Source organism: Rhinichthys klamathensis, unplaced genomic scaffold, assembly GCF_029890125.1.
Source record: "Rhinichthys klamathensis goyatoka isolate OS25496 unplaced genomic scaffold, OSU_Roscu_1.1 h1tg000019l_1, whole genome shotgun sequence".
In the NCBI taxonomy this organism is placed as follows: Eukaryota; Metazoa; Chordata; class Actinopteri; order Cypriniformes; family Leuciscidae; genus Rhinichthys; species Rhinichthys klamathensis.
In genome coordinates, this window is record NW_026606570.1 from 208,422 (window position 1) to 220,571 (window position 12,150).

At 41.1% G+C, this 12,150-nt stretch overlaps 1 protein-coding gene across 2 annotated transcripts in view; it reads right to left on the reverse strand.

Moving 5' to 3' along the window:
- Positions 1–224: 224 nt before the first annotated feature.
- The window catches only part of npr2 (natriuretic peptide receptor 2), a 54,587-nt gene continuing 42,661 nt past the window's right edge, over positions 225–12,150 (reverse strand). For both annotated transcript variants that reach the window (XM_056235786.1, XM_056235779.1), the window contains 5 exons: positions 9,745–9,813; positions 9,262–9,436; positions 8,515–8,613; positions 2,004–2,095; positions 225–459 (listed from right to left, as the gene is read on the reverse strand). In XM_056235786.1, coding sequence (XP_056091761.1) covers positions 397–459; positions 2,004–2,095; positions 8,515–8,613; positions 9,262–9,436; positions 9,745–9,813 — 498 coding nt within the window. In that variant the 3' untranslated portion in view covers positions 225–396. The remainder of the gene's footprint in view (positions 460–2,003; positions 2,096–8,514; positions 8,614–9,261; positions 9,437–9,744; positions 9,814–12,150) is intronic.

Genomic DNA, 12,150 nt, shown 5'->3' on the forward strand with positions numbered 1-12,150 from the left:
TTCATTCGTGTCTCCTCATAGGCTTAAGCAGTTCCCTGTGAGCGAGCCAATGAGCTGCTAGCTAGCCTGCTCATGCTCTGCTGCAGCTGAACTGCGTTGACAATAGATACAAAATTATAGGATAATTTTTGGCTTCAATTTCTCAGAAAAGATGAATCTTTCCCGTAGCGTAAGCTAGCTTACGCAATACGAGAGAACCTCTCGTAAGAGAACTTCATTGTTAAAAAAAAACACAACTATACAATTTTTGCAGTTTTTAAGCAGGTATGAAATATACCTGAATTGACCTCCCTCAAAAGGTATTATAATGTGCTGTTCTATGCAAGAGCGAGACACGGAACAAATTTAAGAAGCAGTGGCTCTGATCCTGGTGACTTCCTGTCATCAACAGTGATCTCAGATAACATAGACTTCTGTCTTCTCTCCCAGAAGCCAATACGTTCTCATTTTGCCTTTACCCTGAAAGAGAGGAAGAACACCGATCAATAGCATGCATCAATGCACTCAGCCCACTGGAGGAACTAATCAACAATATGTCAGCAATATGCTCTTTCTTAATGAAAAGACAGAGGCATAGGCCGCGTTTACATTACATGGTTCAAGTGACCTAATTCAGATTTTTTCACTCCCATGTGTCACAGATCGGATATGACCCACAAACATGTAAGCAGGAAAAAAGCACATGGATTCCGTTTTAACCTTAGGGCGTTTTCACACCTGAAAACCCGCACCAAGGTCCGCACCAAAGTTCACGTTTTGATACATTTTATACTTTCAGAAAGTTTTGGTTTGGTTTCACACTGCAATTATGCGAGCGCACTAAAGAACTTTACGTGACATACTTGCGTCCTGTCGTCATCATCTATGTGGGCTGCATCTTGACATTGATTGGTTTTGTAAATGGACGTGCGTCTGACGTCAGCGTGTTGTCAATTCGGCGGGTAACTTTGACAACATGAATGAACAGACGCATATCGTTGCAACTATATTGTTATTTTTATGGCATAATTACCTGCAGCACCAACTATACACAAGGCTAGTTCAAATTCGCCAAATGAACGTCCTCGTCGTGCGAACCTTTTATCGTCGCCAGCAGGAAAGGAGGAGAAGACTGCAAGTTGACTTCTTATTATGTCATCAGACCATACTTCAATTAAAAACCTCATCTCCTCCTCTCCCCATGTGCTACCACGGCTCATTTTTCCTGCCACCTTCTGTTTTTTCGGCTATGCGGGAACCACCGGAACTTCCTGTAAAAGGTCTGAAAGTCCGAACCATACAGAAATGCTTTCACACTAGAAACGAACCAAACCTTTGTTCAGTTTGATCCGGACCGAGACTACCTCTTTTCGTCGGACCAAATTTCATCTGTTTGGTCCGGACCGTGGTCCGGGGTAGGTTTCACACCTGTAATTTTGATTCGGACCAAACTGAAAAGTCCGTAAGTCCGGACCAAACAAGGTAGATGTGAAAGGGCCCTTAGATTGGTTTCAGGCCTCATTCATATGTGGAAATAAATCTCATATGAATTGGATACGTGCATTTGAGTCTGCCATGTAAGCGAACAGATCAGATATTCCCCTATTAATGCGAGTCGTACGTCATTGAAAAACCAAAGGTGGCGAATGATGTCAACTCAATCACATGACTCTTTTCAATGGTGCAATGGAGGACGAAGGCTCAACCCAATGTTTTGTTGGCCTTTAAAGATGTTGCGGAAAGCAAAGGCTTGAATTATCATTTTTATCTGCATCCTTTGCAAATCACTTCCTTTTCGGCCTAAGCTTTTCTGGGTCAGTACGTCTAACTTGGGTTGTTTGGCGTAAATGTATAGTGTACATGCAGATATTGGATTTGGGTCACTTTTAAATGATGCAAGATGGTCGTCCAAAAAAACAAAAATAAAAAATGTAAAACAATGTATATAAAAATAATTGAGAAAAAATAATAATTTATATATACATTAATCACTTCAGAATGCAAGCACGACTGGAACTCCATACCTTCATCTCCACGTCTCCTCGCAGCTGGAGTTCAAAGTAGCCAAACTCGTCCAGCACCTCTTTGGTGGCTGAGGACATATGTATCCTCAGAGCTGTGGAGCACATGATAATCATAAATTAATAGTCAACCGGAAGATAAAAAATTTTCATCATTTTCAAAACTTAATTTCTTTTTCTGTGGAGCACACTTACAAATATTTTGACGAATGTAAAATCAGCACTTTTTTCATTCAAATTAAGCACAAAGTGACTACAAGGGCTGTTGAGCTCCAAAAAGGCCAAAAAAATACTATAATTTTTTTAGTCCTTATTTGCAAAAACCTTTCCTTCAGTGGTAGTTTAAAAATCTCAACTCAAACTCATTAAAACTAAAATTATTTAATATTTCCAAGCACTATGAGACTTGGGGCCAGTTTTACTAAACAGGGCAAATTAGCGTGAGAGTGCAATTCCAAAAAAGCGCAGATTGGAGTGGAAAGTTCTGTGCGTGATCTACTGACAACATGCAAATTAAAGAACAGACGCAGCCGGATCATTTCCATAATGACCAACGCATCTACCAAGAGCAGCGCAAATTAGCATCTGGTTTATGACATGCTTTTTTGGGCATTAAATAATGGCGCAAATACCAGTCAATTTGACTAGCGCAAACCTTAGTAAATCACCTTGCATGATTCATTTAAATACACTCCTCCCATAAAGGATTTAATAATCTTCATAACTCAAATATTGTAGTACAGCTGTATAGTTTATTATAAAACGGTTAGTTCCAGTTCTTGATTCTGATTGGTCAATAGCTGTGTTTTATTCACGATAAAACACGGCTATGACCGCTTCACCCATATCACTACACTACACTCTATGTCTCACTACACAACACCTCTAGCAACCACTCTTAGCAACTTAAACACATGTTCTCATTGATATTGTTCATTGAAGCCTATAGAGTAGAGTATTGTGACAGATCGAGTAAGCGAGTGTACCTGCATTTACAGTAGATATGTGCATTTTCCTTCATTTGAATTTCCATTTCTGGCTATTTCTTGTCCTTTTAATAGTTAAGGGTTTTTTCCCGTGCCCTCTAGTCATTTGCGTCTTGCTTCTCCGTGTTCACAAGTTTCAGTCCTTTCAATATAAAAGTGTTCTCTACTAACAGGCTCACTCATAAAGACAGTCTTTTTTTATTTTTTTAAGGCTTGCACCTTGGAACCTTTTTCCAGGCTACCAGGCTCTGTTGTTGTGATAATGAGCAGGCCGGATCGCATTAAAGGTGTCATATAATGCCATTTTCATACAAATTAATTTGATTCTTTAGGGTCTAAATGAAAAGTTTGTAATATACTTTAATTAAAAATTCTCGTTAGTATTGTAAGAAAACACTAATTTTACCTGGTCAAAAACAGCTCTGTTTTCAGCACGCCGTTTCAGGGCATATGCCTTTAAATGATAATGAGCTTCGCTCACTCCGCCCCTCTGTTCTGCGGGCGTTTTGACACAACGCACGTGGAGTGTTGCCTTGACAACAGTTGAGGGTATATTTTGGAGAAAGAATGGCAGCGGGAGTCTCTGAGGACACATCTGTGCAACCGTATCAATTTGAACCGGGGTCGGACCCGGAACAAGATGACGGCCGCAAAGAAGTTCCACAATTAAGGCTCGAACAGGACGTTTCTGAATGGTTGGTTAACATAATGTCACTTTGATCTATCTTTGTGTACTGGCAGGGTAGAGTAACTTAGTGAGATGTACGAACGCTATGGGCCCTATTTTAACGATCTGAAATGCAAGTATCAAGCGCGAAGCGCAAGTAACTTTGTGGGCGGGTCTTGGGCGCTGTTGCTATTTTACCGGCGGGATAAATGACTCTTGCGCCTGACGCAAGTTTAAAAGGGGTTGGTCTGAAATAGCTTCATTATTCATAGGTGTGATTTGGGCGTAACGTGAAATAAACCAATCAGAGCGTCATCCAACATACCCTTTAAGAGCAGGTGCGCATGTTGCATAGTGGATTGCTATTATAACGGCGGATTTACCAGGCGCGTGCCAGGAGCGGTTCACAGCCGAGGAGACCGATGTTCTTGTCAGAACCGTGAAAGACAGAGAAGTGACGTTGTATGGGGATGGGAGAAACCCACCCAAATCAGCGTCGGTTAAACAGGCGTGGGAGGAAAAAAACTAAATTTGTTTACATCTTCATGGACAACACAATGATTTCATTCGTGTGTTAATATTTTTCCTTGTTATAATGTATGATTTGCAAAAATAAAAACTGCTGCATCTGTGTTGATGAGAGAATCAAAGTGTATGCGCGTTGTGCACCCGCTACATTATGGCCAAGCATGCGCGCTTAAAATAGCATTATGAACAACGCGCAACGCGCCACTGACTTTAGACTAGGTTTTTTCTGGTCAGTGGCGGAATTGTTTTCTGGAACTGCAAAATAGCACTAGGGAATGTTTGCGCCGAAACACGCCTCCTTTTTGCGCCGACCCGCCCAGGGAGCGCAAGTTCATTTCCTAGTTTACCGACGTGCGTCTGTGGAGGGAAAAGCCCGCTTTGTGCGGGTGCAAAATAGGAATGATACAAGCGTCAGTGTACAAAGTCATTTGGGCCGGGTGCAAGATGTATACATACTCAGTTTGTAATAACACAATAACCATAACGCGTTGTTCATTATAAACGTGGGATTATGAATTATATTGAGAACGTCGTACATAGAATTATTTTTTTCAGGAGCAGCTTCTTAGCAAAACCAGCTTTATACTGAGTCTGACCCTCGTTTATAAAGCAGTCTGGTGAGAAAAGATTCACGAATCGCGCAAACATGAAAGCATTAACGTTGCTCATGGGGAATATTCCCTTCGAAAACAAAACTCAGCCACTGCGTCTTCAGCGGTTCGGATTTAGGAACATCAAAATGACTGCTGTGTTCGTTATTACACCCAAGAACAGAACACCACAATCGCTTAGACGCCATTCTGCTCCAGCGTATCAACAATGACGGACTATAATGACAGCTCGCTCAAGGCGCGGATGTGTTGAAACGCTGCTGTCAATCAACAATCGTGGGAGGGGTGTCCGATTTAGTGACGTCACAAAATCGAATGGCTCAATTTGAGACAGGGAAACATATAAGGAGATTACAACAAAAAGACTGGATAGATTTTTTATCATTATATGATGGTTGTGTACAGGCACTGCCAACACACATTTCAGTACAATCAATTTGAAAAAGTGCATGTACCATTATATGACCCCTTTAAGGGTTTTCTGTTAGAACGGTGTCGTGTCAGCAACCCCTAAGTTAAAAATTAATGATCTTTGCAACGGAAGATCTTTTGATCAATCAAAACTAACTTTAGCTGGACAATATTCTAGAGCTGCTGTAAAGCCAAAACAATCTCAGTTACTTAAATTTCCTATTATCACTAGCCGCGTATCCATTACCCTTCAAATTGCGCAAATTGAAATTGAGAATTAAAAATACGCCCAATGGAAACAAAAATGGAGTCAATTTCACTAAAATTCCCATATATCGCAAAAAAGTTTTTACGCTCGCATGGGGTGGTTTTTCAGGCAATTCGAAAAAGGAATATTTCGCAAAACTGCAATGAAAACAGTTTTTGCGCATTTCAGGTCACCTGACATAGACGGCGCGGTATGTTTGGACAGAAGACGAGACGGAGTTCTTTATTAAACGTATAAAAGACAAAAGAATTATGGTAAAACTGGATTCTAAACCACAAAGAAATGCCACAATTAAGACCTTGAAGCAGATATGAGGGAGAAACACCCAGAAAGACCTCATATGTGCCACTCTGAGTATAAGGGTCTTTCCCTGCCATTAATGTTGCATAACACACCTATGTCTCCTTCAGTTAAAAATATGGCTAGTGCGGTGGCTGTGATATATGTAAACCCATACCGACATCTGTTGCCATAATTATTGGAATGACTTCTCGCAAGAGGTAAAACTTACGTTTCAGTCACATAACATCCGTTAATGGAAACGCTGTCATTTCGCAATAGTTTTTTATCGACGTTTAGAAAATATCGCAAAAGTTTCGCGCAAATCTGTAATGGAAACGAGGCTTCTGTAAAGCTGCTTTGAAACAATCTATATGTTAAAAGCGCTACATAAATGAAGGTGACTTTACTTGACTTGAATTTGCCGCCATCTAAAGGTGAAATAATTTAACTTCTGTTGCTGTTCACGGGCAGGGTGGGACTATTTTTTTCGAGCGGAAGGAAGGCTTTTAGTGATTTTACTTTATGAAAGTTGCATTGATACATATATTGATACACATTTTGGCTTTAATATTTGTATTGTGTTGTAACCGTTTTATAAAAGCAATAAGGTTCTCAAGGCTAGTGCTGTATCGTGAATAAGTAACGCCCTTCAGCCGTGACTTATTCACGATATAGCACAGCCTCTTGTACCTTATTGATTACGTAAATGTTAAACTTGTTTAAAAGTCAGTGGTCCGTTATGTTCTCTTTGTAATGGGAGATTTCGTAACTATAGAAACCACTTCTCCATTGCCGTGTTTTGCCAGAAACTACTTCAGAGGTTTCACGCAACCGGGCTCTGGCTCTTGAGGTGAGATCCACACAAAACTGTTTTATGATTTCAGAAGAATGTATGGATTACTTTTACAGAATGATACTTTTTTTGGTCACTGAATGCTTTGATTGTACAGAAAATTCTCCCTATTCTCTATTAGAAAGAAAGTCATTTGAGTTTGAAATGAAATGAGGGTGATCAAACAAAGACTTTTCATTTCTGAGTGAACTATCCCTTTAAGAGTCACAGCCAATAACTGTAAGTGCACAGCTGTGAGTGACAAATGACACCGTGCTTAATAAAAAATTATTCATCACACTTAAGAATGACGACAGACACTCAACACAAATGGAGCCCAAGTAATGGGCAATCTGTCCTGTCTACAAGAGGACCGACATATCTGTAACAGGCTCCAGAAGGTGTGGCCTTTAAGTGTGTGAAGCATTAAGCTCCAACAAGCTGTAAACATATTATTACATGTTATAAATCAAACCGGATACACGTCGAGTGTCCTTGTCACTAATTATGAATTATAAATGAAGCCCACCTCAGGAAGTGGACTGTGAGTCGATACATGTGGTAAGTCTCATGAACAACAGCTGTTACTTGTAAATGGGTGAAACGCATATTAAAGTTTTATACAACACTACTGAGCAGCTACAATACAAAATAAGCACAACAATATACAACTGGATATGGATGCTATTTTTATCTTTACTTTTCAGTATTGACTAAAATACATTGCTGTTAAAAATTGTTTTGAGCACAAAATCAGCATATTAGAATGATTTCTAATGATTTCATGTAACACTGAAGACAGAAGTACTGACTGCTGAAAACTCAGCATTTACATCATCACAGAAATACATTACATTTTAAACTATATTAAAATAGAACAAAAACGTTATTTTATATTGTAATGATCACAATATTAATATTTTTGAATTTTTTTTAATGGTATTGGATATGTATAATTGGCATTTCTCTCTACTCACAATTATACAATCATGCTGCATTCCATGAACCCAATGAATCTCTATTGACAATTGTACACCTGCAGCACTGCATAAAATCATTTCTCCTCCTCAGTTTGGTTGCATCGTCTGCCAGGGGGTATTCCAAAAAGCAAGGTTAAAGGGATAGTTCACCCAAAAAAGTACCCCGTAATTTACTCACCCTCAAGCCATCCTAGGTGTATATGACTTTCTTCTTTCAGCCAAACACAATTGTTATATTAAAAAATATCCTGTCTCTTTTAAGCTTTATAATGGGAGTGAATGGTACCATAGATTCTGAAGCCAAAAAAAAGTGCATCCATCCATCATAAAAGAAATCCAAAATGGCACATGCCTGTGTTTTCATATGAGTCATAACTTTACACCACCAAAAGTTATCAATATTTTGATATATTTTATTTAAATATATCAAAATCACAAACAAAGATTTAGTTAACTTAAGATGTTTTTCCACCGTTGGGCCAAACCGTTCTCCTTCCTTAACCATTCTATTCTGTGCAGATATATGGTTTAATTTTCCACTGCTTAGCTGATAACAGAGCTCTTTGGAATGTAATTCAAATTCATCAGTAGTTGCAATAGGGATGTAAATAGCGATTACGTTATGGAGGAGAACAGCAGTGAAGTTTACGTTGAACTTCGCTCAAATAGTGCGCTTGGCCAGCTACTGAGAAACTGGTAGCCAAGCAACCAACAAGTGACCAATACTGAGTGGCGATGTCACTACATGCACTCTGCATGTTTAGCCAACCGTGCTAAGAATTCCGGGTGAGAAATCGTGTTGTGACGAACCAAGCTTAAGTGGAAATAAAACCTTGCTGTTCTTAGAACCATTCGGCCTGAAGCAGCTTTAATCTAATGCTGCATTGTCATAGTGTAGGAAAAATTCTGCATTCTGAACAAAGATAAAAAAATTATTTTTGTCACCAACCTTCCCCTGTAGACTCCATTCGGGATGCTGTGTTGACAGTATCTCCAAATAAACAGTACCGGGGCATCTTAAGACCCACTACACCAGCACAGACAGGCCCTGCTCAACACACACACACATGCAACATAGAGGGAGATTAATTCACTGTAGGAATCCAGTAACTACTTATACACAGTCATAATGCTTCCTCAAAGGTTGAAAAAAAAAATAAACTAAACGAGAACAACAGGCTGCAATCAGATCGCATGTATATGGCATAAATTCCTTACATCTCAACTGAACACACACACCCATGTTGAGTTTTCATGTTTTATGAGGACATTTCCTTGACATAATGATTTTTATACTGTACAAACTGTATATTCTATCCCTTAAACCTAAACATCACAGAAAACTTTCTGCAGTTTTTTTTATTTTCAAAAAACAATTCCTTATGATTTATAATCTGTTTTCCTCATGGGGACCATAAAGTGTCCCCACAAGTTCAAGGATTTCGGATATTGCCGTCCTTGTAATGTAGGGTTTACCTGAACCACACACACACACACACACACACACACATTATATATATATACAGTATATACATATAAAGTATACAACAACAACAAAAATTATATGCATTTGTTTAACGCAATAATTATCAGTCCTTAACTTGCCATTGTTTTGTTAATACTAAATAAGTACAATACTAAATAAACACATCAATGACATTAAGCCTGAAATGAATTAAATCTGTGAAACAGATACCTGTGTGGATTCCTATCCGCAGTCGTAGCTGATCGTTGGGTCTGTGTTTGATTTTGAAGGTTTTAACCTCTTCCAGTAAAGCCAATGACATGCCAGCTATCTCACGTGCATGTAGCTTCCCATTCCGCACAGGCAGACCTGACACCACCATGTATGCATCACCGATTGTCTCCACCTAAAAATACAAGAACATGCACAAAGTCATCTGCAAAAAGTTTTTGCACATTTTTACGCCTTTAAAAAAGCTGAAGAAAGTTGAAATAATTAAAAAAATACTTTCTCTAGAAAGAGTGCACTATATACTAGTGTATTATAAAGGTATTCATCTGCATTAATATGATCAAGCACATTCCACATCGTACTGTATGTGTTTGAATGCATTATGCTTTTGAAAGGTATAACCTCATGAATAGATAATAAAAAGAATGTACCATTTTTTATGAAAAGATATAATGACTGCACTGTGAATTAAAAGACACTCACCTTATATACATCAAAATTATCAATAATGGCATCGAAGCATGTGTAGAGATCATTCAGTAATGTCACCACCTAAAGAGAGTCACAGGACACTGTTAAGAGCAGTATTGAGTTGTGAATGACATTAGTATGACAACATTATAAAATAATGAAGGCCTTTGTATCAGATCATAAAACTTAAATTACAAAGAAATTAAAAGATAGTTCTAACCCTATCCTACCCCTTAACCTAACCCGAATACCCTGGCCCAGGAAATACCCTATAGACTATAGAGTCTATTCTAACGAGCTTAGGATCTGAATCAGGTGTGTTAAATAAGGGAGACATACACAATATGCAGAGCAGTGGGTCACGAGGACTGGAGTTGAGAACCACTGGACTAACCCTTGTTGTAAGCCTAAACTTGACATTCCCTATCAGTCAGTCAACGTTACATCAGAACTGAACTGATGAATTGGGATCTCGCCTGACAGCCCAATCATCTTCGAGTGTAAACTACTGTAAACGAGCCAATGCACATTGGCATGCGAGATTTGCATCACGAGCCCCACTCCGCGAAGCGGGTATATAAGGAAGCGCGTGTGCGATCGCACCTCAAGCTTTCGCATCAGAGCAGAGTGGTTGTTGCTGTTCTGCTCTGCAATCATCAATGAGTGTGCTACGAGTTGGAAGAAGCTCTTTAGTCAAGTGTTGGTGTCAGCGTTGGTCGCTTCAAGAGCATTTCCCAATCACTTTCTGCCGTTCTAAAAGACCATTGTTGCACACTGCAGACTTAAATACAGGTCTTGCGCACTATTAAAATAGCTATTTCCCTAAAAGAGCAAGCACTGGGGTGACGTTGCATCTTTTTAAAGATGTCATTCCACCCGTGTGTTTCTGGATGCGGTAGTTTCCTGGCTCCGTCTGATCGTCACAATCGCTGCCTCATGTGTCTGGGCATAAAGCCCACTGAGGTGGCTTTCGTGGATGAGTCATGTACCCATTGTGGGAAGATGCTGTGGTCGAGACTCCAATACCTCCAAAAAGGTCCCCTTTGTCCCCTCTGCTATGCCCCTCTAGCACATCGCAAGCTGTGGAGCTTCCGGCTGAGACTGCTGGTCCTTCGCATGGGGGACCAAGAGTTTCATTTGGGGCTCCAGCGGAAGACCCGATGTCTATCGCTGCATTGGAGGGTGGACTAGAGTCCTCCAGGGATTAAGATTATACTGCGTTGCCCCCTTCAAGAAGAGTAGTGTTGACCGAGTCTGACCCAGAGCTGACGGGAATGCTTTCCTGGGCCACTGAGAGTGTCAGGCTCGAGTGAAGGACTCCACCGTGTCCCGAATGCTCGAGACTGGATGATTGGTATCTCGGGATCGCCGGCAGGGACCAATAGCGCCCTGCCCCAGTGCCTTTCTTCCCGGAAGTGGACGAAGAGTTTACCAGATCATGGAAGGCACCTTTTCTGCCCCGAAACCGAGCTAGTGCCTCGATGGTGGGGTAGCCAAGGGGTACGTGGAGATCCCCCAGGTGGAGAGCTTCATATGAGACCGCTTCAGCACTGGCTTCACGGCTGAGTCCAGAGATGGGCAAGGCAGCGTGGCACGCACCGGGTGGCAATCACCCCGGCCTGTCGCCAAACCTTTAGCCCGTGGTCAGACCATGCATTTCTACTGGCAGGAGTTTCCCTGGAGCAAGTGTCCAGGCATGCTGTTGTCTCAACAGATGCCTCCACCACCGGCTGGGGTGCCATGTGCAACATGCATGCAGCATTGGGCTCCTGGATAGGACCCCGACTGCAGTGGCACATCAACTGCCTTGAGTTGTTAGCAGTACACCTTGCGCTGCTCAGCTTCAAATAGCTGCTACACGGCAAGCATGTACTATTCCGATCGAACAACACTGCAGCCGTTGTGTACATCAACAATCAGGGTGGTCCAAGCCAGGGGTTTTCAAACTGTGGGTTGCGACCCATTTGTGGGTCGCAGAGTGGGAAGAGGTGGGTCGCACAGTCACTTGGCTCCAGCTAAATTTACGTTTCAGTGAATGACACACAAACAGTCTAGGGTTGCTCCCTGTGGGCATAATGTGGTCTCCGTATCATCCCTTACCATAGGTATGCTTTCCCAGTGTTATCCAATAGTCTCACTGAGTGGGTCAGAAGGAACAGCAGTGTTCTTCTCTGCGTGAAGCCCTGTCCCATCTTTCGCCCCAGTAGGTGCGGGGGGATTAGGTAGCCTACGTGGGGGGCTGGAAGGGGCAGCAATAGTGGCGCTTTGGTAGGGATCCCAATTCGTCAGTTCAGTTCTGACGTAACGTTGATACACAGTCTCGACTCAGCGCAAAACTTGAAGTGTGATCGCACACACACTTCCTTATATACCCGCTTTGGGATTCCAATTCGTCAGTTCAGTTCTGACGTAACGTTG